Source organism: Brienomyrus brachyistius, chromosome 20 (assembly GCF_023856365.1).
Source record: "Brienomyrus brachyistius isolate T26 chromosome 20, BBRACH_0.4, whole genome shotgun sequence".
In the NCBI taxonomy this organism is placed as follows: Eukaryota; Metazoa; Chordata; class Actinopteri; order Osteoglossiformes; family Mormyridae; genus Brienomyrus; species Brienomyrus brachyistius.
Genome location: NC_064552.1, coordinates 3,473,487 through 3,499,038, shown reverse-complemented (window position 1 = coordinate 3,499,038; position 25,552 = coordinate 3,473,487). Strand labels below are relative to the sequence as shown.

The 25,552-nt window shown below is 48.9% G+C and overlaps 1 protein-coding gene and 1 long non-coding RNA gene across 2 annotated transcripts; both read right to left on the bottom strand.

The window, feature by feature from the left end:
* Positions 1-2,012: 2,012 nt before the first annotated feature.
* On the bottom strand, positions 2,013-14,169 carry LOC125715691 (LIM domain-binding protein 1-like). The gene is given in 15 exon segments (XM_048987525.1): positions 2,013-2,256; positions 3,004-3,146; positions 3,301-3,424; positions 3,703-3,786; positions 3,927-4,037; positions 4,039-4,050; positions 4,930-5,015; positions 5,018-5,048; positions 5,050-5,076; positions 5,078-5,103; positions 5,215-5,317; positions 5,507-5,582; positions 6,101-6,145; positions 7,528-7,629; positions 13,743-14,169. Coding segments are annotated over 14 exon segments (1,119 nt in total). The 5' UTR covers positions 7,548-7,629; positions 13,743-14,169; the 3' UTR covers positions 2,013-2,025.
* Positions 14,170-16,577: 2,408 nt separating this feature from the next.
* LOC125715692 (uncharacterized) lies at positions 16,578-19,331 on the bottom strand. The gene is made up of 3 exons (XR_007384146.1): positions 18,904-19,331; positions 18,020-18,084; positions 16,578-17,906 (listed from the first exon to the last, which is right to left on the bottom strand). It is a non-coding gene; the product is annotated as an uncharacterized LOC125715692 (long non-coding RNA).
* Between the last annotated feature and the right edge of the window lie 6,221 nt (positions 19,332-25,552).

Genomic DNA, 25,552 nt, shown 5'->3' with positions numbered 1-25,552 from the left:
CAAAAGCTTGCTTTTATCAGTTCTCAAACAAAATAGATCTTAGACCTTTTGTATCCCATCTTGTTTTAGCTCGCGTTAACCGAAAGGCTGACTAGTGTGCTTGTCAAGATGCATCTCTAACATCCCAGGTTCTAAAAGGGGATTTCGGCATGTTATGGTATTAACTCTACAGCGAGACAAGTGTGTGTGAAGGAGGATAATGGGCTGGGGGAAAACGTACATGACAATGTTCCTGGACTGGCAAAGAACAATCTTACATTTGAATGGTGATTGCACCCCTAATTTAATTCAATACAAGTTCAAAAAGAAGTATTTGGTTGGGGATTTTTTTTTTCATTTTTAATATTAGATAAGGATGGCTTACAGGAGAGCTCTAGAGAAGAATACATTTAATTACAGTTATACAGAACTTCGCTACTACCTTAAATATACAAGCACAAATACACAGAAATCATAAAAATTTGTAAAAAGAAAAAGCCCACACATAATTACTTTCCTTAAAAAAAAAAAATACAAATCAATACATTTCAGGGTGAGAATTAAAAGTTATCCTGCAAGTCCTGTAGCTCCTTGGTCTGTAGCTTTTAACGTCGGGGGGGTGGGGGGGGGGGGGGGTGATCCAAAAAAGAAAAGTTCTTGGGAAAGATAAGAGTATAAAACTTGATTACATCCTTAAAAATTCTGTGTTAAATGCTTTAAATGGGAGGAACTAACTTTTTTTTTTTAACTATTACAAATACAAGCTGAGGTACTGGACTTCTGGAACCATGCAAATATATGGGGCGGGGGACGCTTCATTTTAAGATGGTGGTCAAAGTCTTTTTTTGTTGTATTTTTTTTTAAATGGATCAGACAAAGAAAGCCACAGAGGCCACACCTCCCTGCAATTGGACTCAACGAGGTTGGGGTGGGAGGTGGTTTACCCAAGAGATTCTGACAGCCAGTTCTGATCAAGTCTCAACACCCCCACGCCACAGCCTCCGGTGGAATGACCCGACGCTCACCGCTACTGGACCTTCGACTCCTGCTGCCGGATCGTTTCACCTCTTTACCGCCGTCAACAGCAGCGCCTTTCACTCTTATTAAATGAGCTCAAACGAAAACTCACCTACATTCCTATAACATCGGAGCAGCACTGCAGGCTGCACTGCACTCGGTGCCGGAAAGTCAAGGCACCACCACAAGTCATGAGACGTCTAAACGCAGTGCGCAGTGATAGAGGTCAAGCACAGGCCCCGTCTAGGCTCAGGAGATACGAATCTACACGCAGCGTTACCGTCTCTACTCTTAGGATTTAGGCCTTTCTGGATAATGAACAGTTTGCGAAATACAAAAACGATGATAATGTTTTGAGGAGAAAGCAAATGGTGATAGGACGCTTCGTAGGGTGCACGTCGAGGTTTCCATCTCTAAGAGAAATTACGGTGACTTCGAGGAGGCAGCGTTGCCATGGTGACCTCCTACCCAGCATGCTCTACACTCCCCCGGCTCCGGAGCATCCCTAGGAACAAAACTCCAACCGTGTCCCTACAGCTCTGACAAAGGGGCACATTTATGATCGGTCCAGGTCACACAAAACAGGTAATGAGGACCCTCCCCATCTTTCTTCCTGCTCAGTTGGGTCCAGATAAACGCCGCAGGGCACGTGTTAAGGAGGAAGCGAGGAGGGTGCAATCGTCGGCCTGATGGGGGCGCCCACTGGCGTTTAAAAGCTCGGGGCACAGACCAATGTCATAGAAAAACCATCCTATCGTTTTAAAAGCGCGGCGTTCCAAAGAATTAATGGCAATTTCTTTAGATTGTTTTTAAGGGGTGGGACATAAGTAAACTAAAAATGAACCAGGCTTGATCCTTCAGTCCTCGTGTACCCCCCCCCCCCCCGACCCTCATAAAGGCTGTGGCCAAGCCCCATTTCATGAGCGCTGATCTGCAGGTAGACCAGTGATCCCACCCTCCCTTCACCACCCCCACCCTCCACCTCCGACCCCCACCCTCCACCTCCCCACCCCCCCCCCCCGCCCCAGCTCACTGGGAAGCCTGAGACGTGGGGTTGTCGTTCTTGCTCTCCTGGCTAGAGGGTGCCTTGTTGTTCCAGGGGCTGTTGGAGCCCAGCGCTGGGGAGTTGTTGAAACTGTCCTCGTCGTCGATGCCGTTGGCTGCGTCGAACTGCGTGTTCTCCAGCCGGGTGATCAGCCGCTCGTCCTCGTCACCGAACTCCCCCCCCATCAAGGTGGGCTCTCCCACCACCATCACGTCCTGGGTGGGGCCCAAGAGGAGCAAACATTATCCCCGAAATGAAGGGGAAAGGGAGGTGAAACCTTACGGGCCAATGGATGTGTCAGTGTGTCAAAGAGAACACTTGTAAATCTGGGAAACGCCATTTGCTACACCCTGACTGTTCCAACACATCCATTATTAATGCCTTTTTCAAACAGCCTCTCTTTGAATTATTATTTCTTGCCCTCCACTTAAAACACAAGCACCTTTATCTATCTTCACAGAGTTACGCGGTGTTCAGTAAACACAGGTACACAGCAGCCCGGCTGCTGAACGCTCCCCAGACGGAGCCTGCAGTTCTCATCAGACTGCACTTCTCTGGGCTCGGGATGTAGGTCGGCCCAACAGAGCCGGCGCACACCTGGCGCGTGACACAAATCGACGGACAGTTAATCCTAAAAAGGCCCCGAAGATGGAGGACAGTGCATCAGGGGAGCCGCTGGCTTGTGTTTTCTAGGTGGGGGGGAGACGTATTGTTTTTCTACTTTATTAAAATCCACGAGGAAACAGATATAGCCCACTCTCTCTCGAACACAGAAGTGCTTTCTGCTGAGAAATGTCGCAAAATGCTCATTCTGGATAAAGAATAAAGCCCATGTAACATCACATATTTAAAACAACGTATATGGTTTCAATTCGTCCCGCCCCTCACCCACACAAGCCCCGCCCCTCTCCCACACAAGCCCCGCCCCCAATAGGAACAGGAGACCAGATGCTTACAGGTACCTGGCTGGAGAGCGCAAAGCTGCCAGCTGGGTTCTTCTTCTTGGTGTTGCTGTTGCTGTTGCTGCCGCCCCCCGTGCTCATGGTGCTTCCGCCGGACATCTTCCTTTTCCGCCGCTTATTAGGCGGCTGCCTTGCTGGCTCCGCTATGGGGGGGCGGGAGGGGGGTTGGTGAGGGACGAGCAAGCCAGTGTCCATGTTGTGTTATGGATTACCAACTAAACAGGCCATGGTTCCTTGGGCTACTTTTCTAGGTTGTTCTTCTGGTTTTGGGTAAGTGGGTTTGATACTGGCGCTCACCTGGGGGGGCCACCATCCGCTGCCACTTCTGGAAGAGGCAGGTCTTCAGGCAGTCCCGGGGGCTGAGGCTGTAAGTCTTGTGCCTGGACATGAGCTCCTGCATGGGCTCCAGGATCACACACAGCTAGGGGCCAGGGTTACAACTCGGTTAATCCTCAACCCATAATTTTCCCGCATAACCAGACATTTCAAGCAGTACAAGAAGACTAAAGTTGTGTAAGTGTGTAAAAAATCTGTCTCAGTTGACCTGCTTTTAAATTAATCAGGATGACTGACAGAACTCTACAAATGTGTCATTAAACACCGAATCTGCCTGCAATACTGGTCATTCAAGTCATTTGTAGAGGAGCAGTCCGCTCTGAAGCCTGCGGCGCAGGAAGAGGGCCAGCGAGGAAGGCTCACTCGGAGGTAGTTCAGTGTGGAGTTGGAGAGGCCACACCTCGTCATGTTCTTTGACAGCTGGTCCAGCATCTGTGGATCTTGGGCCTGTCGATGGGGCAGCGAAAACAAAGCAGCAACTTCATTCGCATGGTGAGGCGTGTGGGTGAACAAGAACATCACTCCCAAGACAGGGAAACCTGACTTGCACATACTCCTGCAGTTGAAGGGTGGAGAGTCCCACTCACGTGCATGGCCAGAATGCTGCGCGGGATGAGCTCGCGGTGCTGGCGGATGCTGAAATGCCACGTCTTGATCCTCATCATGTCGTCGAACATGAACTCCAGATACAGGCGGCCCCTCCACGCACACCTGAGCGAACACCGCCGAGTCACATGACGGCATGACAGATAAGACCCGCCGGCTTAGACGCACTCAGCGACACTACAGCCTCCGACGCCGCTTTGTCACAAAACGGGCCCGAATTCTTTGGTGACGGAGGCCCAGGGCCGATCGGCTCCAGGTGCTTGGGAACACAGGGCGTGCCAGAATTCACGCGATGCTCGCTGCATGACGGTACTTGAACAATAGATGACACAATGTGTTGTTCAGAAGGATGTTCTTTCAGGGAGTGGGAATCGCATGAATTCGCTGCAGGGCATATAGCGAACTCCTGCTGCAGGAACGGTAACCAGATCGTAACTAAACAAACTATTTAAAAACTGTGAAAAAATTTTAATTCAAAAGGAGAAATCTGTTCTCTGGAGGCAAAGTGTGACGCAGCGGGTTAGCATGCTGTGCCTGTGATCGCAAGGTCACCAGTTCAAATGCCGTGGCCGGTGCAGCGATTTCACCGCTCCCTGACCCTTAACCCGCAATTGACCCAAGGACCGTCTGACCCTACTTTCTCAATTGCAAGTCACCTTGCATAACAGTGTCTGCTAGATAAATAAAATGTAATATTTTAAACCAGGGACAGGCAGCCGTGATACTGGAGTGCTGGTATCCTGCGGGTTTTCCATCTTACTGGGTCTCGGATGAACCACAACTGATCTCAGGCAGATAGAAGCTCATCGGAAGGGACAGAAAATCTGCTGGATACCGGCACTCCGGGATCAGCGCTGCCTGCACCCGTTTTAAAATAAACCCTAAATGACTAAACTGCGGCCAAGTCTCCCACCCCTTGTCCAATCCAGCCCATCTGTACCACCAGCACTGCAGAACCTGACGCTGGCATTGGGGCAACGGTACCTGCGTGAACATGGGTTTGCCATTCTGCGTGACCATGGTGCACTGGTCACAGTCCAGGGACACGAAGTTGTTGTGGAAGGACTCTTGGGGTGCTTCAGGACGTAATAGAGCTCGGTGGCAACCCCCCTCGAAGATGCTGCGGAAGTACCCGCGGAATCAGGGTCCGGCCGATCGCTGTGCGGGGGCAATGGACAAACGAGTAGCCAACGTCATGCAAACGAAACTAAACGAAACAGTCGTCTAGTTGACGGAAAGGAGCTGAAAGTAAATACGGTGTCGACTTACTGTATCTCTTGGGGCCATCCTCCAGACAAAAGGTGATGGTCAGCATGGCGTCATCCTCAAAGAATTCAGTGGTAAAGGCATCCCACCATAGGTTATCACACTCCTGGGAGGGGGAGAAGGGCAGAGGTGAACCTACGGGTAATTCCTGGGGGGGCCTCCAGAAGACAGGATGACCAAGATACCATTTGTGTTTCTCATTACAAGATCCGTCAACTGTTTCCGACTGAGAAACTCTCAGAATTGCGGTCAGTATTAGCATAAGCATAAATGATCATGAGGGCGGGACACTCGCCTCTGTCCAGTTCTGTAGCCGTTTGTTGAGCTCGAATATCCTGTAGTCGGTTTGGTTCCCGTACGGCGTGTGTCTCCTGCCAAGAGCAGAGGGAGGGCTTAGGAGTCTTAGTCCAGCAAGGTTAGCTTCAGCGGGCGACACGGCCCGGCCGACCAGGTGGTGGGCGACACGGCCTGGCCGACTGGCTAACAGGTAACACTGCATAAACAACTGACTACCAAAAGCAAGCCAACCAGTCAGTTGAGGTGAGTGATGGAGGAGGTGGTAATAGCAGGTATGAAACAGGAGTCTGGGGAGATTCATGATAGCTACTGACTTTCAGAATGAGATAAAAACTTAACCTGAAACAATTTTCAGGTTCAAAGTCTTATCACACCATAAAATTATCCCGGCAGTTTTAGGGACAGAACTTTACAGACCAGCTCTAAGAGAGACCAGGCACAGCCCCTGGGAGACAGGCGGCGCAAGCGGATTTGGTCTTGCAGTTTCCCTGTCTTACACTTTATGTGGCACTGATAATGTCACCTTACAGTAATATTCTAACAACATTGGGGAAAAAAAAAAACTGTAAAAAGTCAGAGGCTACGGTCTTACCCTATTCCAGGCTCCAGGTACGTAGGAGGGTACATAGGTGTTGGACTGCAAGAAGAAAAGCAGAGAGTTAGCACCACTGGAGGGGCTACGCGCTAGGGCCTCCCCTGGGAGAATCTTACAAGCGCGGTTCACGCCTACGACGTCCTAATGGGCTCTGCCATCTCGCGCGTCCCCGGGCCAGCGTCCCAGTGCCTTATCGCTCGGGTACAGCGAGGAAGGCTACTGCACAGCACTTCCAGGTCCCGCCAACGGCTCAATCAATCATCCTTAAGAGCCCAGGATACACCACCCCCCTCCTGTTTTATCTCGACAGCAAAGCAACGGCTTAACCGATGGTGCTGACTCAGCTGGGCCCCCGCTGAATTATGGCGGATGGGGTGGGGGCCAGCCCACAGGTTCTCTCCTTGTGTGCAAGCTGAATCGAGCGTAGTGATTATGCAGGGGGGGGGGCACGCACTGGATTTATATCCTGTGGGTCACTATGTTCATACGCGCCATCTGCAGGTGAGGCTACTTCTCCGCTCATACCTGCCACTGCTATACGACTCCGTCTTCCTGGACTTCCTGCTACTGGTGGCTTATGCCACGAAAAAAAATTAATCAATAGTGACAGAAGATCCATCCTCCATCTCCTTGCAGAACAAACATCTCGTATGAGGGCCAACTTGCCAAGATCCCGGTATTTGCACACTTACACAGGCACACAAACTTTCTGAGGCAGGACATGAATTTTTAACTAGACAGAGAATCTTTATGTCTAAAGTACAATGGATGGACACTGGGAGGGGGTCAAAGCACCTTTTTCAGCGCCGAAGGTCATGGTCTGCATGTTATTTTAATCTGAGGGAAACTACATGCCTAACAATGCCAGTTAAAACCTTGCAGTAGCATTTACATACTGTATATATAACACTGCAGGTCCCTCTGCATTCATATCTGGACTATTCTCTGTTCGGCTTTATAAATCGGGACTTTGTTATTTTGGACTTCCTCTACCGGCCCCTGGAGGATGGGCTCCCCCTTTGGGTTTGGTTTCTTTCTACTAGGGAGTTTTTCCTTGCCACTGTCGCCTCTGGCTTGCTCTCTGGGGACAAGTGAGCAGGGAACTCATCGGGCTCTTGGAGACAATGTAATGTCAAGAAAATGCACTATACAAATCAACTGAAATTGAAATATAATGCAAGCTCTTTAACACAACCTCCGTTTGAGTGTGAAAGACACAAGGGACAAATATGTGCAGTGCAGACACAGGCCCACATAAAGGACTCCGCCTCCCATGCGTCACTGTAGACAGAGCCTCACCCAGTGCCTGCTCTCCCTAAAGCGATGGCTCAGGTTTAAAATCTCCATGAAGCATCCCAGTGAAGCCAGTTAACTACCCCCCAGCCCCCCCCACCCGTGCCAGCAGTTAGCAGACAGCCACTTACCCCACGTCTCTGTCCAGCATGGTGCCTGGTGGAAGGGGGGGAAGGTGCTACCGTTGGGGGGCTCCTTTGGGGAGTACAGCTTGAAAGACTTAGAGGAACAGCCTGCAGGGACAGAGGAGGGGGGGGGAAGTGAGGTCAGGCAGGAGCACGCAGACACCGGCCTTTAACAGTGACGTTCATTCAGAGAGCAAACCGGAACGAGCCTGCTAGTCGGACCCACCCAGGGCCGCGTCACTGCCAGAGCAAATCCGAGTGTACACTTCTGCTTTAAGCAGTGCGTTACTGACTACAACCATTAACCAGTGCCCAATGTAAGCAACGGCCCAAGGCTGTGTATATAAAAGGTGGATGTTACAGACAGCATACGAGGGCAGCAGCATATGCAGCCTTCATTTACATCGCTCAGCAAAAAAATCATTTGGTAGCTATATAAAATGCAGCTATATCTATTTAAAAGCATTTTATAGCCGCTATTCAAGGCAAAGCCAGGCAGGCATTCAAAAGGCAGACAAAACGAAGGGTATTCCTTGTGCCTGCAGCCGTTTCGGGCCCACAGGACATTCTGTGTCTTCGTTATGTCTAACGCTCCCCCCCCCCCCCAGATCATAAGCATGGAGGCGGCCATAAAAACAAGCCAGCGATTCGCTCGTCTCTCAGACACACAAACATGGGCCCAACCCCCACCGCATCACCAGACAGCGCGTGTCGCATTTAGCTGTCAACCATTTCGGCTGGCTGGGGGTGGGGGTCATCAGCACCTAGCACAAGGGGGCAGAGGCCTCCCCCAGTCTTATTCCGGCCCACCGCTCCTCACAGGGGTCCGAGCCAATTTAATGACCCGGTGGCTTCCCTTCCATATGACTGGTGAGGCCGCCACTGGGAATTTGCGGGTGAAGGCGGCACCCGGCACCCAATTAAGCAGATCGCTCATGAAAAGGCATCAAGTCAAGCCAGGGTCGCGAACCCCCGACAGCGTGAATGGCTCCATCTAATTACGACGATCAGCGCATTTCAAAGAGCGCGATTGATTGATGTCGACACAGGAGCAAACAGGCTCTGTGCCGTGTGATTCATAAGGTGACTGCCACAAGTAGCATGACAAACACAGATAAATTAGCTACTCGATTGCGGACGGTACGGACCGTTATACCAATTAAGCAAACTGGGTCATGCAAGCCGAAGTCATTATGGACCTTTCCTAACACTCAAGGTTTAACTCAATAACATTACTTAGATTAACGATGCCAGACTGACATAATAAGCGTGACTATTATTATGAAATGGGTGACATCTGTATTGCAGGCTGGCCCATTAAGGGCACAACACATGTTACAAGTTAGTTCACTTATGAACATCTCTCTAGATGGCCAAGCACTCCAGGCCCGGTTACAGAACAATGCTGACTGTGTCAGTGAAGCCCAAAACAATTTGGTCCAACGGCACAATCAATACAGCCATTTGCAATAATAATGGCCCAGAGGCAAGAGAAATTTCTCTGACCTGACTTTGGACTGATGCTCTGCCTATACTCAACCTCCACGTTTACAGCAGATGATAATTCTTAATCCTGAAGGATACGTTTCATTCTCCATTGACAAATTTTCCAAGTGGGAACAGATTACAGTCAGATATTTCATATTACAAAGAAAAACATCAACCTGCTTTATGAGAAAACATACGGCATTCAGAGTATCAAAGATTATCCGCAATTCAGTGAATGACATTAATAAGCCGGATGTCAGCGGTTCCCCACGTCCAAGACTATGTGTGACACAATTCAGCTAGCAGCTAGCCAGTGTACAGTGAATTTCTACTGCTGCATTACAGTTACCTGCGAGAGCAAGTACCGATGACAAAAAAAAACAAAAAACATCCGTTATTCCTTGTACCTAGACTGAATCTAAACTAATATTTACACCATTTCCAGGCGTAATATGAAGCGAAGATTTCCGCGTCTCATCTCCGACTGTACAAATCAGGGCTGCAAATTGTCAGTTTAATCACAAATCCCAGCAAGAACGTCGCCACCTATTTACTCTGATATGTCAGCATTGCCATTTCTATCAGTAATTATGCACCCTGCCTGCTCATTTAGCTCCAAACCACATCAGAGGAGCTTAAATCCATACTTTTTTCTATCCCGCAGGAAAATCATGCAGCTGTAACGTTTCTAGATAGGGATCATCATTCTGGATCATCAGTAGAATTCAAAACTTCCTAATACATTTTCTTAAATACATAATTGTAATAATTGCAATATCTTATAATACATTACACTTTATCTACTCTCCAAATCTAGTCCTATTAAAAGTAGCGTAGAGTTTGGGCACTGCAGACACAGCCCCACCTACAGTGAAACCCTGCTGTGCCGAGTAGCAGATCAGGATGCAGGAAACCTGGACAGTGCTTTGGTGAAGCTCCCACATGGGAAAAATAAGACAGCCAGCCCCATCTCCACGGCAACACAGCCGTGCCCCCCCCCCCTCCCCACCCCACCCAACTCATTATGTATTTGTTTTCCCTTTAGCTGGAGGCCTCGAGGAAAAACACCAAGCAGAAGCTGTCACAACAAAGACAGAAAACCAACAGTCATCTTCAGCGAAAACCAGAGAGAGAATGTGAGCTGCCCACAAGAGCACATCTAATGGCTTGGGGTTTGATGCTGGACATTAGCCTGTGTCAGATGGAAGAGCTACAATTATACTAACCACTTTATGCATGCATACGATCCCCTTACCAGACACTCATCCACGACGACTCACAATATCACCGCTGCAAAGACAACGAACTGCAAAACATCAACACACGAGAGGTTTTCAAACCGGGCCGCCAGCGTACATGCGAACATCACTGCATACGGAATCGATCGCCCATTTCAAACTGCCCACTAACTGCCGATCGATCGCGAGTCTGCAACCGCCGCAACTCGGAACGATCCTCACAACATCGTCGTTAGTTTGTCAGGGGAAAAAAAAGGAGGGGAGTGAACGCAGCAGGAATATCTCGCCGGACTGGAGCTGCTGGTACCCAAAGCAACTTTCACAGCTCAGTTTTGCGATGCATATGCACCTTTCAAATGCCCGATATGCTTTTTTTACAACAGAATTTCAGCTAAGGCATGACCTGGGGCTTGGCCACAAACGCGGACCTGTAGCCTCCCAGCTACATGTGAATGACACAGACATGGAATGCGGCTTAACCAGAACTTGGTAACTCAGTCACCAGTTCAGCTGGTCAAGTACATGATTAAATCAAACAACGGGAATTATGAGTGAGAGAACCAAACCCAGCACAAGACTCAAGGCTATGAACTTAAAGTCCACAATGGTGTCACAAACACTAAAGAATTTAGATTTCTGCAAAACAAAGACTTCAAGTTTCTGCGACTATGGCACAGAAATGCTAAAGTGTCTTTATGATTTAAGATGGGGGGAAGCATCAAAACATTACAGACTTATCAAGTAGTGCTTCTTGGAAAACGTCAATTGGGTTTGTTTTTCTCTGCTCTACACGTGATATTGTTAGAAGTTCGGGTGCTGGTTGTATGATCACCTTCAGTGTATTGAGCATAACGATCTTCAGCCCCTCAGCTGCTCATGCAAAATGAAAGCTGCACATTCATCTTGATCCTACAATGGTGTGCCACAATCCTGCAACATGGCTATATGGGCCGTTGCTGACAAGTGTGGTTCTGGCGGGTTTATCTGCGGGACTTACCAAAGGGTTCATTACAACCCTTCTCCATTTTCACGAGAGCTAAAACATCCATTCGCACACTGACAGGAGCTTCCTGAGTCAAATGCATTAATAAAGGAGCTGGTGTCTCTAGCTCTGAATACACTAAACAGGAACAGCCTCCCAACGTGAGGTAGACACAGACCATTAGTTCACTCAGGAGAGGTAAACACTGAGCTCCAACTGTTTGAGAAACAACTCTGTGATGAGCTGTCACTTCAGCAGTTTCAGCATCCTTAGCTGGAAAGCAGATCATCTGATATTTCCCCCAGAAATCACCCATTTAGGGCAGCACATAGCGAATACATCAACAGATTTAAGTCCAATGAGACGCACCGATGTACCCCTGAACGTGTTCCTTGCATATTTTCATTAAAACATCCACCTGCACAATGGCAAAATGGTCGCCTGGAACAGGTCTGCTGAGTAGGTAAATGTTGTACCGGATGAATCCGGGAGCACCTGTTGGCTCATTAACAAAGAGTGGAGTTTACAAACAGACACACAGGAAATGAGGTTTGCCCATTGGGAGACGGAGCTCATTAAACATTCATGGTGAAGACTTCTGCCATTAAAAATTCACTGTTCAGAAAAGGCTGATGCAAGAAATTTGGTCTGTAGCTAAATACAGCCTCATCGGCAGCAGTCCGTATGGCTCTCCAAACAAACGGAGATTTTACTGTCCGGAGCATTTCTGTCCTGAGCATTAAGCATATATTCTGTTAACAACAGTACCAACCACTGCCAAGATTAAATTTAATCAGGCGACAACCTCCGCTTCCTGCTGTAATTTCTGGCTCGCTAGTTCACTGACTGCACTGATGGGGCAGTTTCCTGTTTCTCGGGGTTCAGCATTTGTCAGGCTGCTTGCTCCACTGCTCATATCGTGTGGCAAACAGCATAAGCCTGCCACATTTATGAGTGTGCAAGAATTATTCGAGGGAGTCACCTGGGGGGGGGGGGGGGGGGGGGGGATCAGTCATTCTCAGAGGGAGCACTGTAGACAGTTTGTGTCTTTTTAAGTCAACCGATTCACAGATACGTGACACACTGACATCATCAGTGGAATCACAGCTATACTGTGCACAGGGTGTGGACATCTCATACACAGCCAAAAACCTGCACACAACTCATCAAAATGCAAGATTGTAACATCACTCAGAGGACATGATCAGATGGGTGAGGAACACACTCCCCTTAAAGCACCCAGCTGCCCCCCACCTAACAAACGTACCCTTACAGCTACTAAATTACTGGCTACAGTTTAAAGAAAATAAACACACCAATCTACTCTACTAAATCTCTGGTATTTCAAAATGCTTTTACAGCTGCCTCCAACACATCACTTTAAGTGGCATTTTAAAAATACAGGGCAAACAGTCGGTAACCTGTTGTGTCCAAATTATTATTATTGCTTTTTTTGGGGGGGGGGGGGGTGTTCATTAATGCACTTTAGTCTGTAACAAGCAGGGCAACGCGCGCACACTCAAACACTGACTGGGCACTTCCTTCCACAGCACATTTACTTTACATTTCAGTTGTTCGTTCAATTAACCATTGCATTTTTAATTAACCAACGCGAAAGCAACGAAGGGGTTCGTCATTATTAAGGACAACAGAAACTAATGCAGAAATCACCGACCCACATTGATGACCCAAGATGCCATTTACAAAACGTCAGTAATATTTGACATTTAATGAATATGGAAAAATATACGCAGCTATCTGTGAAAGAAACGAAGACACTATTGTTTGAGGCGACGTGTATCTGAATGCATACATTTACTATATACATATACATCTGTGCGAGTGTGTGTGTATATAAACAAACTGATTTTACTCTCATACTAATTCCATTTTTAAACATCTTCTTACCAAGACTATATCCTCTTACGCACGACGCGGCCGCGGAACATAAACTAGACACTAACTTGTTAATAGCCCAACTTACTGGCAGCGCGGGGGTGACCCTACCAGCCGAGCTCTGCGGGGGTGTCCCCGGCGCTTCCTCACTACAGCCCCGGAGATAATCAGGATGAAGTTAAATCCAGCAGCCTAGCCCCAGGTCCGAAGGAGAGACCTCAGCGTTTATCTCCACATATCTCTGCACACATTTATAAGTAAGAACTGCGTACATATTAGCAAAGAGGAATGTAATTTGTGATTCTACTTAATAAAAGAGCCACATGCGGGACGGCATTAGTAGCTATGCGGCGCTCCTGACTTTAAACACCGCAGCGTTCAGCGACCAGGCTCCGTCACCCACATGATAATCACCGCCATCCCCGGCTGACAGACCTCCGCTCCGGGAGCCAGCCGCCACCGGTCGGCCGGCTGGCTGACCAGGCCCCAGCACAGACCCCAATAGCGGTTCGGCCAGACGGCTAGGACCGCTCGGCTTACGGCCAGAAGATAAGCGCGGGCGGCAAGCACAACCCGAACCGGCGGCGGCGGATTCGGCCCTGCAGGCGTAACTGTACCTGGGGAAGAAGTGCTGACAGAACCGGCGCTTACGGATCCCGCAAATCGCTGCTGCCCGGCGTGTGCGCTCAGTGCGGCGTCTGGAGTGCCTTAAATCCCCTTCTTTAAATTAAAAAATAAGGATTTTAAAAGATTCAAGTAGCATTGGCGCTTAAAAATAAAGCGGGCGTTTAGCGCTCCGTAATATTTTTCTTTCATACGCGGCCTTGTCGGGTGCCGAAAGCCTATAGTAGACGAGGGTACGCTCCCCGAAGAGCCCTTTGTTCGTGGACAGACATGAACAATAGCTGTGGGCCCTCCTCTTTCTCCGTCGATGCGTCCCCCCCACCGGTCCCCCTCCGCTCTGGAAAACGGCGCTAAGCCTCTCGGACTCCTCTCAGAGAGTGAGGCCCGGGAGCCCGGCAGCGCCGCCAGCCGCCCTTCTCTCACCCTCCCCCCGCTGCAGCGGCCGCTTCCTAACGCGAGCGACTGCGGCGCGGCGTCGCGAACCCCCCCGTGGCCCCCCCATCGGCGGTGTGCTCACGCTGCCTCGCGCCGCACGAGCCAGAGTAGCCGCTCCACAAGGTATGTCCACCATGCGTTTAGACCGACCGGTGACATTAAAGCTGCGAGATTTAATAAATACGGTGCCATACCAGATTTATTGCACATGAAATCAAAACAAACCAAATGGACTTTCAGCATGGCCCTTGTAGTCACAGCATCAAACCAACTTTCCCACGGATAAAAAAAATAATGGCGAGATTTTACCCGCTGTTTCAATTATACATTCTTCACGGGATTATTAAAAAGTTGGTTTTAGATAAGATATGTCGAATATGTCCAGTTAATAATTCGGGACGAGCTGTTAACGGCGAATCTACAGCTCATGAGTTCTCAAGATGTCAACAAACGGCCCCGCTGTTTGTCGAAATGTTCCATTACTATACCAATCACACACATTAGTTTTGCCTACAATTTAGCTAACTAATTTGTAAATTGTTTATTATGAATGACTAAGCGGCCCAAATATGTACATTCAACTCGACAATGAATTATGTAACGTTTTAAAAACGTCCCCTCATTTCAAAATACTCATAAAAAATCTTGGTGTGGTCTACAACAAGTATTACGGTAAGAGTGGCAGTCTGTCTCCTCCCCCGGGTCCCACGCCCGTTTCCCAGAGGAGTGCCGCTGTTCCTTCAAACGGGCGAACCCCTTCGCTGCGGGCGCAGTTAAAGCTCACTGCTATCTTTCAGCTGCCAGCCGCTGAACTTGTGCAGTAAATGTGGATGGCGCAATATCTGAATTCGGACGGTTTTAATCGGTTTGTGGATATTGCGTGGCCAAAAGTACACAGCTGTAAAAAAAAACCTGTAATTTCAAAAGACCAGTGGTAAAATAAAAATGTGATGTCTGTTAGTCTTTTGGGAATAACAACTTAATTTCGAGACGTAGGTAAGCAATTGTTGCAGAAAAATACTGTACAAAAGATTAGCTGTATCCTGCGTCCACTGTCCCATGTGTCCATGGCAACAGTCAATAGTGCAACCTGAGCAGTGATTAATGTCACCCATTTAACTGTGCATGACGGATAATCCCCTGAATGCCTGTGTCCACAACAACGGAAGTCAAGGGCTTGAGCTGTCCAAATGATATCTGTCAAACAGGTTTCAAATTCTTATAGGCATTCAGCGTTCACAAGCGCTCACATTCAGCCATGTTAATCACAATCACTCAGCTGAATCAACTGGAACAGAAATCAGCCATACCAGTTTGCCAATATAGGATACTATCAGTATTGAATAACGCCACATTGAATTTACTGCCTTGGATTTTTACCCTTATTGAGCCATGATAAATATTTAAAAATTGGTTTAACAATGGAAATAGTGGGCGAGCATGTTCAATATATTCTGAGTACCAGTGTAATCCTCACCTTAATTAAACCTCTCGACATTAAACTCTTTATATGTTCGGCGGTGTGATTGTCATGACAAGAACTGTCAAGAGAAGAACATTTCTAAAACCAAAATAGTAAATTCCTGTATTTAAACAAGAAGCATTGCTTAAGCACTAGCTTAATATTTTATAGCCTTTGAATAGGTATGTGGCTTATGGTGATTTATTATAACCTGTCAGAATAATAATAATAACAGTTATGATGATGATTATTATTGTGAGTAATGGTAGTAGTAAGTCGAATACTAATTAGTAAAGTTCTTTGCGGTTCACAAATGAAGTTCGGATGGTGTCGGTGCTGGTAGACCACAGTCTTTGAAGGTTTCCAATCTACACCAGCAGTAAAGCTTTTGGGTGAACAAGTTACTGCACTAATTCAGCCAGTTTAACTCTCAGTACCATTTTTATGGGATCAAACAACTGGAAAGTCTACTTATAATTCAGTCTAAGAGGTTCGGGACTAGTTGAGAACTAAAATATTTTGACTAATGTGCCTTTAAGTCTCATTTTGAAGTCCGTGCTTTGTAATTGGAGGATCGTTAGTGAGAGCCCTTCTGATTGGTTGGTTGAGCAAATGACTTGGGGCCCCTCAGACTGGCGTTAAAAACACAATGCTAAATAATGTGACTATTTGATGCCTTGAAGAGCTCCAAGACCTATAAGAAGGTTGTACCGCTATAAAAAATATTCTGCAGAAATACCTTGAGCGCGAAGCTGTCCTGTGCTGCTCTTTTTGTCTGCTTTTTTGTTATATTAAATGAATGGCTTTGGATGAAGAACAAAAGCCTGAGATGACAGACAGCAGAAGTCAAACTCACAGCCATTTGCCATCAGAAGTGTCAGAACCACAGCCGAAAAGACTATTCCTGAAGTTTTAGATCTGCCTACCTTCAGCTGAGGAAGCTTTCCATAAAATGCGCGTGGTAGCGCCCTGCCTTTATTCCTGCTTTTTGGCAGGCGGACGGCTCTTTAATCACAACTACGTGAGTCGCTGCCATGTCACAGCAGTGGTAACAGAAAGAAGCTGGTGGGATGATCTGATGAGAGAAATGAAGCTTCACAACCCACTGCGGGTGGAATTTGTCATGTGCTGCCGATTGCAGTCTGGGTTAAGCATAAGGGAGCCAATGAAGTAACCAATGAGGAGAGGACTGAGCTCGTCAGTGACCGATGCCTGGTGATAATCCCACTCAGCGTGGTACTTGAGGATCTAGCTCTCTCATCAGCACCTGCAGGTGTTCTGTGGTCGTCCTCATGTTATCTTTGCACCGGCCACAAACAGGAAACGCCTGGAGAGCTCATAACGCAACAGTAAGCACCCAAATTAAGTATGAAAACTTCTCATGTGTAAATGTTTGTGTTTTTGACAAATTTTTATAAAGATAAGGATCACTGAAGTAATCTAGGCGCGAAATACTCTTGTGGGTCCAACAGCAGGGTTCTCCTCACTTAGGACTCGAACCCATGACTTTTAGGTTAGATGTCTATCCTCTTAACAATCATGCTGCTTGCTGCTCATGCTATCCCTGTTTGACCTCTTGCATGCTTTTTTCTCCTTTGTTTGGTCCGTCTGTTCTATTTAAAAAAATCAAAAGTGTGGGGGTGGCGCATGCAGCGATGAAAGTTTTTGTTTTGCAGATGAAGGGACATAGAGGACGAAAGTCCCCCCCCCCGCCCCCCCAGGGCACGGGGCTTGGCTGCCTCGCTTTCTTGCTTCCGCCAACAACAGCTGCGCTGGAAGAGTTCTCCACCTGTAAAGGGCGAGCCCTCATCGCCCTTACATCCTCATCAGATTAACGGCCTCCTTGCAGTATTTGTTCCAAAGGCATTTTCACACATGGTGCCGACGTACCAGATGTTCGTCCGGCTGGCAGCGGGAAGCTCTGCCAACGGCGACGACAAAAAGGCGGCTAGAGGAAGCGGGTCCCCGACCCTTTGCATGCGGCGCGGGCGCTTCGTATGTGGAAAGTGAAAAGTGGAAAGTTTATCACTTCTCTCACGTCGGGAGTGATGGCGTCACTCCCCTTTGAAGCCGTAGGCGCAGTCTGTCACGTGGGTGCACAACGTGTGGCATAACCTCTGATGCCGAAACCGGCAGCGACCCATCGGTCGAGCTGCGTCCGTGCGCCACTGGCAAAACCCTCCTGCGCCTGGGGAACACCCAGGCTGCCTGGTCGCTTCACATCCCAGCTCACTTTGAAGATCCGTCGCTTTCAAGGAGCCTCAGGAGACACAAAAGACTAATTGCGTGGCTCATTAGGGAGACATCGGGATGGATTTCGCTCGGAGGGCGAGATGTCAGAGCCGATCGTGTCGCCCACCCGCGCTCACTTACATTTTCAGATGTCACGTACGCCTCCACGTCGTCACAACAGGGAAAATGGTTCCCACGTGGTAACACTATTTAAAAAAAAAAAAAAAAAACTCTACTGCTATTTTGCTGCTAATTAGCTTTCACCATCCGGCTTTCCTTCACACTGTAAGAAGTGAACCTCTTTGCTTACAGTTAAATGTCAGGATTATGAAACACTGGAGAACAGGATGGGGGATGGGGGGATGGGTGTGTGATTGTTTCCACAGAAGTAGCCCCTGAGCGCAACATTAAGGGTGGTCAAGCTATATAACCTCAACACAACAGTACACAGCAGTGATGATAAACTACATATGCAGTCTGAACACCATCAGCACACAACACCAAGTGTTAGTTATATAACCAACCTCGACACAACTGTGCACAACACAGAATGTTGGGTAGAAACCCCACCTCAACACAATAGTACTGAATGTTGAAGGGTAGCCAAACACACAACCCCAGCGCCACAGAACGTGGTATTAAGGGTGAATTATCTGTGCAGGAAACTCAACATAAAAATACACACCTGTATGACCCTGTAAAACTTAGTATGATTATAGACTTTATACAACCTCAAACACATGAATATAATGTGTTTGCGAAGCCTGTTTTGTTTTTTATGGGATTTGGAAAATTCCTGTTGTACAGTGATACTTGTATAAAATGATCACACATGACCCACCACCTAGCAACAAAGGCCAAAATATATATCTGCACTTTATAAACCAGACAACAGCAACATATATCCAGAGAAACCAAAATAAACTGAGTTTACACCTAACTCTGGAATTGGCGACAAACTATCACTTTTTAAAGCAGGTCATTCTGGCTTGGATGTTTCATCATCCCTGCAGCTTGATGCTCACATCCTGCCTGATGTCCCGCCCGCTGCAGGGCAGTGCTGGTGACCTTTCAGAGCATGCTTCAAAGGTTCCTGCGACGAAAAGCAGGCTGGCAGAAATGTAGCACATGCCACGCTAACAGGCACAAAAATTTTGTGAAATATGCGCAGACAGTTGCCGTTACGCATCCCGCCTTATCTCGGTCTTAACAAGGCGCGCGTCAGCTGTGTATCGGGGGCCACCACACAACCAGCCAATCAACGACCTCACCAGTAAACAAACAAACATCTTTCGGTCGCATTTCTGTTGCCGTTGGCGTGTAACACGCCGGCTGACATGGCGGTGGGTGGCCCTCTGCGTTCTCTGCCCTGCCGGGACAGATGGGTCATGCACAGCTGGATCATTCTGCATTTTGGGCCGGAGGTTTTTAGAGACTTCGCCACCTCGCTGCGACGCCCATCTGCTGAGGCCCCTCAGTAATATCGGGGCTTCACTGGAGCGGGAACAGCGACTTCAGCCACACCGGAGAGACGGAAAGAGAGAGAAGGTTCCCTACCTGTAGTGAGAAACTGGTCGGTCATGGTAACGTGACCTGGAGAAGCTGCGGCCTTGTACCCCTGATCACGACTCACTGGGACACTGGTTCTGCACTCACTCTAGCTCAGTCAGGTGCTTATGGTGAGTGCAGGGGGCTCCGCCCCCCTGTCATTCTCGCAACCGCAACAGGAAACCACAAGGCGATCTGTCAGGGGCCTGATAAGGACACCACCACACCCAACTGACCCCCCCCCCCCTTAAAATATAGAAAAACATGACACATGACATCCCCACCCCAGGGGCGAGAGTGTAGAGAGACGTCCAGGGGTTATGACTCTGTAGTCTTGATGTGCTTTTATCTGGCAGATGTGGCAATGAAGAATCGGCGTGGATGATCGCATGTGTGCATCTCACAGTCTCGAGTGGCGCGTTCGCGTCGCATGTGTGCATGCCCCGTTAGTGTCACATGACTCTCCTAGACGACCCGCCCGACTGGCAGCTCGTCATCGGTGTGGCGCCGCTGTCCGCGGTCTGAGGCGGAGAGCATCATGGCATCACCCCAGCAACCTGCACCCCAGGCTCGGTTCTCCATTCACATTCCTGCAGACCCATATCTAGGACAGCTTATGATCTCGTGTCTCATCCCGTGACCCATTTACACTGTGAGGCTTTTTTTGTTTATTTTTTCCTCAGTCGGCGAGACCCAGTGAGGTAAAACCATGATCCCAGCACACTCATGGCCGGTTTGCTGTTGGCATGGAAACAAGAGAGGTGTAAGGGAATGATGGGTTGAGGGTGGGAGGGGGGGCCACTATCTTTCTTCTTTGCATGTCACTCCTCTGCCGGAGACTCTGAGGCTGACTGGCTGTCCTGCTGTTTCTGCCAAGCCATTTGTTTTGTTCCTTGGAGTGGTGAGTTGTGTCAGCATTGGTCTCCTACCTGACCCACAGTGCTAATGGCGGGTCAGGCTGCCTGGGTACCAGCCTGTGAGCAGACAGCCACCTGCTCCACACCAGTAACACTTTAGTTGAGGGGGCACAAATAATATAGTATTATGCTATTACTAATGTATTAATTAGTAACTGAGTTACATACTGATCTCATGTTAATACATCATTAATCAATCATGATGCATGTTTTATCTCAAGCAATTACTGTGTTTGTTAACTCAAATTCAGTAAGGTTTTGTGAGCAACTGAAGGAACAAGTAATGAATAACAAAGTTAAATACTGATCTCATGTTTGTTCATCATTAACGAACCATGACACAACTTTTATCCTAGGAAGTTACTATATTTGTTACTATATCTGTTAATTCTGTGAACTATAAAGGAACAAAGGAACTACTGGAGAAACAAGTGATGAATAACATAAGTGAAATACTGGTCTCATGTTTGTTCATCATTAATGAATCGTGATGTTTCTTTTATCTCAAGCTGCAACTATGTTCGTTCACAAATTGTTTATGATTTTTACTTCAGTAGCACCTGAGTTATTATTAAGCTTTTGTGCCCCATCAGCCATAAATACTCTACGGCTGAAGTCGATGTCTCTTCCGTGGGACGAGTGGGAGAGGAATCAACCATTCAACCCAATTGCAAGTCAGTAGACCCTCATCCTCCTCTCTACAAACATGAGAGCTCACTAACGCCCCCTAAGGGCAGTCTGGGTGTCTCCTGCCTGGTGGCCTCCAGTGTTCCTCCCTGCTCTGAAACATTGGCAAGAAACTCAATGGGGTGCAGGGGCTAAGGGTGATTTTTGTTGCTGGGTAAATGAGAAAGGCAGTGAACTAAAACTCTGTTATTTTTTCTTTGCAAATGCATAGACCCTGCAGCCGACTTTGCTTTCCTTTCACATTATTTGCATAGCAGTACAGATTCTTGAAAGCCGTGTGATGATTTCGTGGAACTACAAAATAAAAAAAAATCTTGGTAAGGGAGCTGTGATCATTTTCAAAGCTACCTCCCGTATCCTTGATAATGACCGACTCTGCTCTACACCCCTCTGATGAAGCTCCATTATACACTCAGACTAGAATCTACATCAAAAGACATCTTGTGAATAATCAAAGGCCTGTGTTTGTAATCAAACGTTGGGCTGCGGGACTCTTGGCGCCACCTTGTGGCCGACTCAATGAACGCAAGTCCTTTAAAAAAATCTGCGTCAGTCACGTTAATCAAAACAAAGGAATCTTTTGTGAAAGATACCATTTGTTATTCAGACGGGTAAAGAAACAGTAATTACGGTGCATTTATGCACGTTTACATAAATTGCATGTAGTGTGGTGTATGGTCCATTCATTTGGAAATAAGGTGATGTTGCAATCAGGCTACTTAAAACGGTCACATGGTCCAGTGTAGGACAGGCAGTCAAAGTAACAAAACTGCACAGCAATCGAAACCATGGCAGTCTGACTCAGGCTCAGCGAAAAAGGTGTACGTCTTAAGGGGGTAACATATCAGAAAGCCACTTTAGACATATTGATTTCAGGGGGGCAGATGAAGGTATTATCCCCCCCCGGCAAACTTTATGGGGAAATATTAAAATACCATATGTCATGGTATTGTCTAGATGGTTGGACAGTCTGTGAAAAACTGAAAGCAGACAGAAATAGGCCAAATTACGCAATTATCTATATGAAGCAGGTCAAATGCAAATTACTAAATACAATTTTGTATTTAAAATACGTATTTTAATTACATATATCAGAAATACTGCTGGCAGTAAAATTTACCAACCCAGAGTTAGAGGGGGTTCTGGTGGTGGTAAGATTTGCTGACTGATTGGGGGTTGGATTGCATGCAGCTGCTGAGTAGCAGAACGACAGATTTCCGGGGCACTGTGCATCACTGGCGCGTGTCTGGGATCTGCTGACAATTTGGAGGAGGCTTCTGGGAGAGGTGGGAGGGCTGACATGTTCCCACTCATGCCATCAGTTCCAGTCAACCCATTAGGGTACATAGGCAGCTGCCCCGACTTAACAAGTCAATTTCCCTTTGTCTCAGGCAGGGGGCGCCGGTGGTGAATCTCGCTGATGGTGCCAGGTAGATGGCGACTGGGACTGCATGCCATGGGCTGTCAGGGCAGGTGAAATGGCACGCGTCCCTTACAGCGCGTTCGGCGCCTGAGATCTCCGTGGTTTCGGCGGAGGGAACAAACCTCGGAGGGATCGGCGGACTGTGCCGCACTCCAGCTACCTGCCGGGGGGAGCAGGGCGGTGTTGCGGCCGCTTTGAAAGATACAACAGCACTGAGGCTCTGCTGCAATGCTTCTCAGAGGGGAGCCGAGCCGAGCGGCGGACATGCAGCGGTATAAAAATAGAGCTTTGTACGGCGCTCTGGGTACGTCTGCCGGCTGCTCAGCAGGCGTGTAAAGGCAGAGGCCTGCACTTCCACAGCGTTTGGCAGTGGCGGGAAAACGCAGTGCACCCTGCGCGTACCGGGCCCCACTGGCGTCACAGGTGTGCGTCAATGCCAGACCGTGCCGGGAAGCTGCCAGACAGCGGCTCGGCAAATCCCGGCCCCCCCCACACATACCGTGGCTCTGCACACCTCTCCTGGGAACTTACATCCCAGACATCATACAGGACGCTCAGCCTAAGGACCTCTCTCTGTGGTACAGAAGCTTCTTTATCGGACCCGGATAATCCAGCCGTCCATCCTACACGGGCCGGGACGCGTTGGCTCGGCTCGTAACGCTTATTTACACCACAGCACCCGAAGGGCCCTGAATCCAGTGTTCTGCCAGTGCTACTCTAAAACTTAACACTGCATTAAGATTCAGCAATTTTATCATTCTTTCCAATCACGTTACGGAAATACTGGTGTCAGCTAACAACATATATTTCTATCACAGGCACTGGGCTGTATTGTACAGAGAGGGGCTTACAGTCTCACTAATGGGCAGCTAACTGGCACCCAGGATCGTGTCCCTTCACGCACTGAGGTATGTCACACTAAGCGTGCACTTCCAGTTCGACTGCGAGCTTGTTGGCACAGCTCCTGTTCATGAGGAGAGCCTGGCACGTGGAGCCAATCACATCGCTGCTGGTGTCTCCTCCCTCTCCTCCTAATTTCATGGTTAATTGATAGTAATATACAGTAAACACCTTAAAGCTGGACATATTATTTTAAGATGAACAGGTTAATGTGACCTTTCTGAGCAGCACAATAGCAAACCCTCTCCTGGGAGTTGAACCCACAACCCTTCCTTTGTGCGCCACTCAGCAACTCGTCCCAGGGCTTCTGCCATAGTGAAGCAGAGCTTCAGAGAATGTTCCTGAAACCTGGGTGTGGGAGGCCGGAACGAGCTCGGCGTTTGCACCATTTGCGCTGGGCGGAATGAATCAAATGAGGAGCATCGGTGTGTCCCCCTTGGGGGGGGGGGAGGGAGCCATTTTCTTTCTACTTGCTGTCGCTGACGAGATGGGGTCTGCGTCAGGATTTCAGAGCATCCAGTGGCAGCAGGGCTGTGGGAGGGTGGCTTTGGGTCAGCTTGGCGCCTCCCCCCCAGCAGACGTGCCCCACCGGGCTGCTCGGTGCCCCCCCCCCCCCCCCCCCCCAGCAGACGTGCTCCACCGGGCCGCTCGGCGCTGGCTGGCGTAAAACGCCTAACAGCCTGCCTTTGTTTGGTTGCCATTTTAGTGCCGCCGCTTTAAGCAATTTTCCCTCTAATCAAGGGGATCATGTGACTTTCTGCATGAGGTGGCAGGGCTCTGACTGATATCGAGCGCGCGTGTGAGTGTGTGTGTTTGCGGGCGTGTGAGTGTGTGTGTTTGCGGGCGTGTGAGTGTGTGTGTTTGCGGGCGTGTGCGCACGAGGGGCAGAGAGAAGGACAGAGATTGCACTGTGGCTTGGGGGGGGCTCCGGAGCTTTGTATTTTTACAGATTTTCCTCAACATCGGCGTACATCCTCTGACTGAGAAATGTGGCACAAGCACCCACATGTGCTCACACATGCTCACCTACAAGCTCACGCACATGTTCACACTGACACCCGCTCACACACATCCCGCCCCTGCGCAGCACACTGAGAGCACAGTGCTGCCCTCCTGTCCTGTATGATGTCATTTGAGCGTCGCATGTCTGAAGCAAGCCCCCCAAACATACACACACACACAGTGCTCTGTCCATGCACAACCCACATGGGAAAGGGGGCGGGGCCCCTCCCTCTCTCCCTCCCTCCATCTGAGCACGGGAATGTAAACAAACCAGACTTCAAACGGGGGCCTGCGCTGTGAGTTACGTCGGGGCTCATGCTACGAGGCAGCATGCAGGGGTAGGCGCTCCACAAACAACAGCTCGAGCTCCATGGTGAATTGGACAGGGACACGGAAAAACAGACTCATCTCGGCTGCAGGAGCAAAGGCCGCCCCTTGGGGGGGGCTGGACGAGCGCTGCGCTTCGCAAAAACAAGATCAGGGGATAAGAGTGTAGTCCACATGCAAAGTGGAACGAGGGAATGTGAAAAACAGCAGGCTAGAAGAAGAAACGTCTCTCTCTGCCTTCCCTCTGTCTTTCCCTCTCTTTTCCTTTCACGCTCTCTCGCTCCCTGCTTCGCCCTCCTTATGTGCTGCTCTCAGAAACAGAGAGAGAGAAAGAGAGAGAGAGAGAGACGAGGCAAGAAAAAACAAATCGAGGATCACACATGTCCGTGGAAATTTCCATGACTGCGTTCTTGAAATATGCACCCTTGTGCACGTATTCGCCTTGATTTTAAACACAAGCTACTCCCCCCCCCCACCACTGCCCCCCCCCCCCCACTACCACATACACACACGCAAAATGCTGGCCTGTTTATCGGCTTCAAAGCAGGAACTCGGGCCGTGATAAGGATCGGGCTGCCGAGCGTCTGAAGCTCCCTGCCAGCCTGCGTCTGCTCTCAGGGGTCTGGGGGCTCAGGGCCGCCGTCCCACGACACCAAACGTGTGACTGGCCGTGCGATTGGGCCCCTTGCACTCAGTCACCTAATCGACGCGCAAGACGCATTTAGTCGCCAGACACGACGCTAAACACGCTCCTCTCGCTCGACATGTCCCTTTCCCGCACTCCAAAGACATGAAACGAGCGCCAGCGGTCGGGGGGGGGGGGCAGGCGGGGGCGGGCGCATGCCACCACAGCCGAGAGCGGTGGTAAAA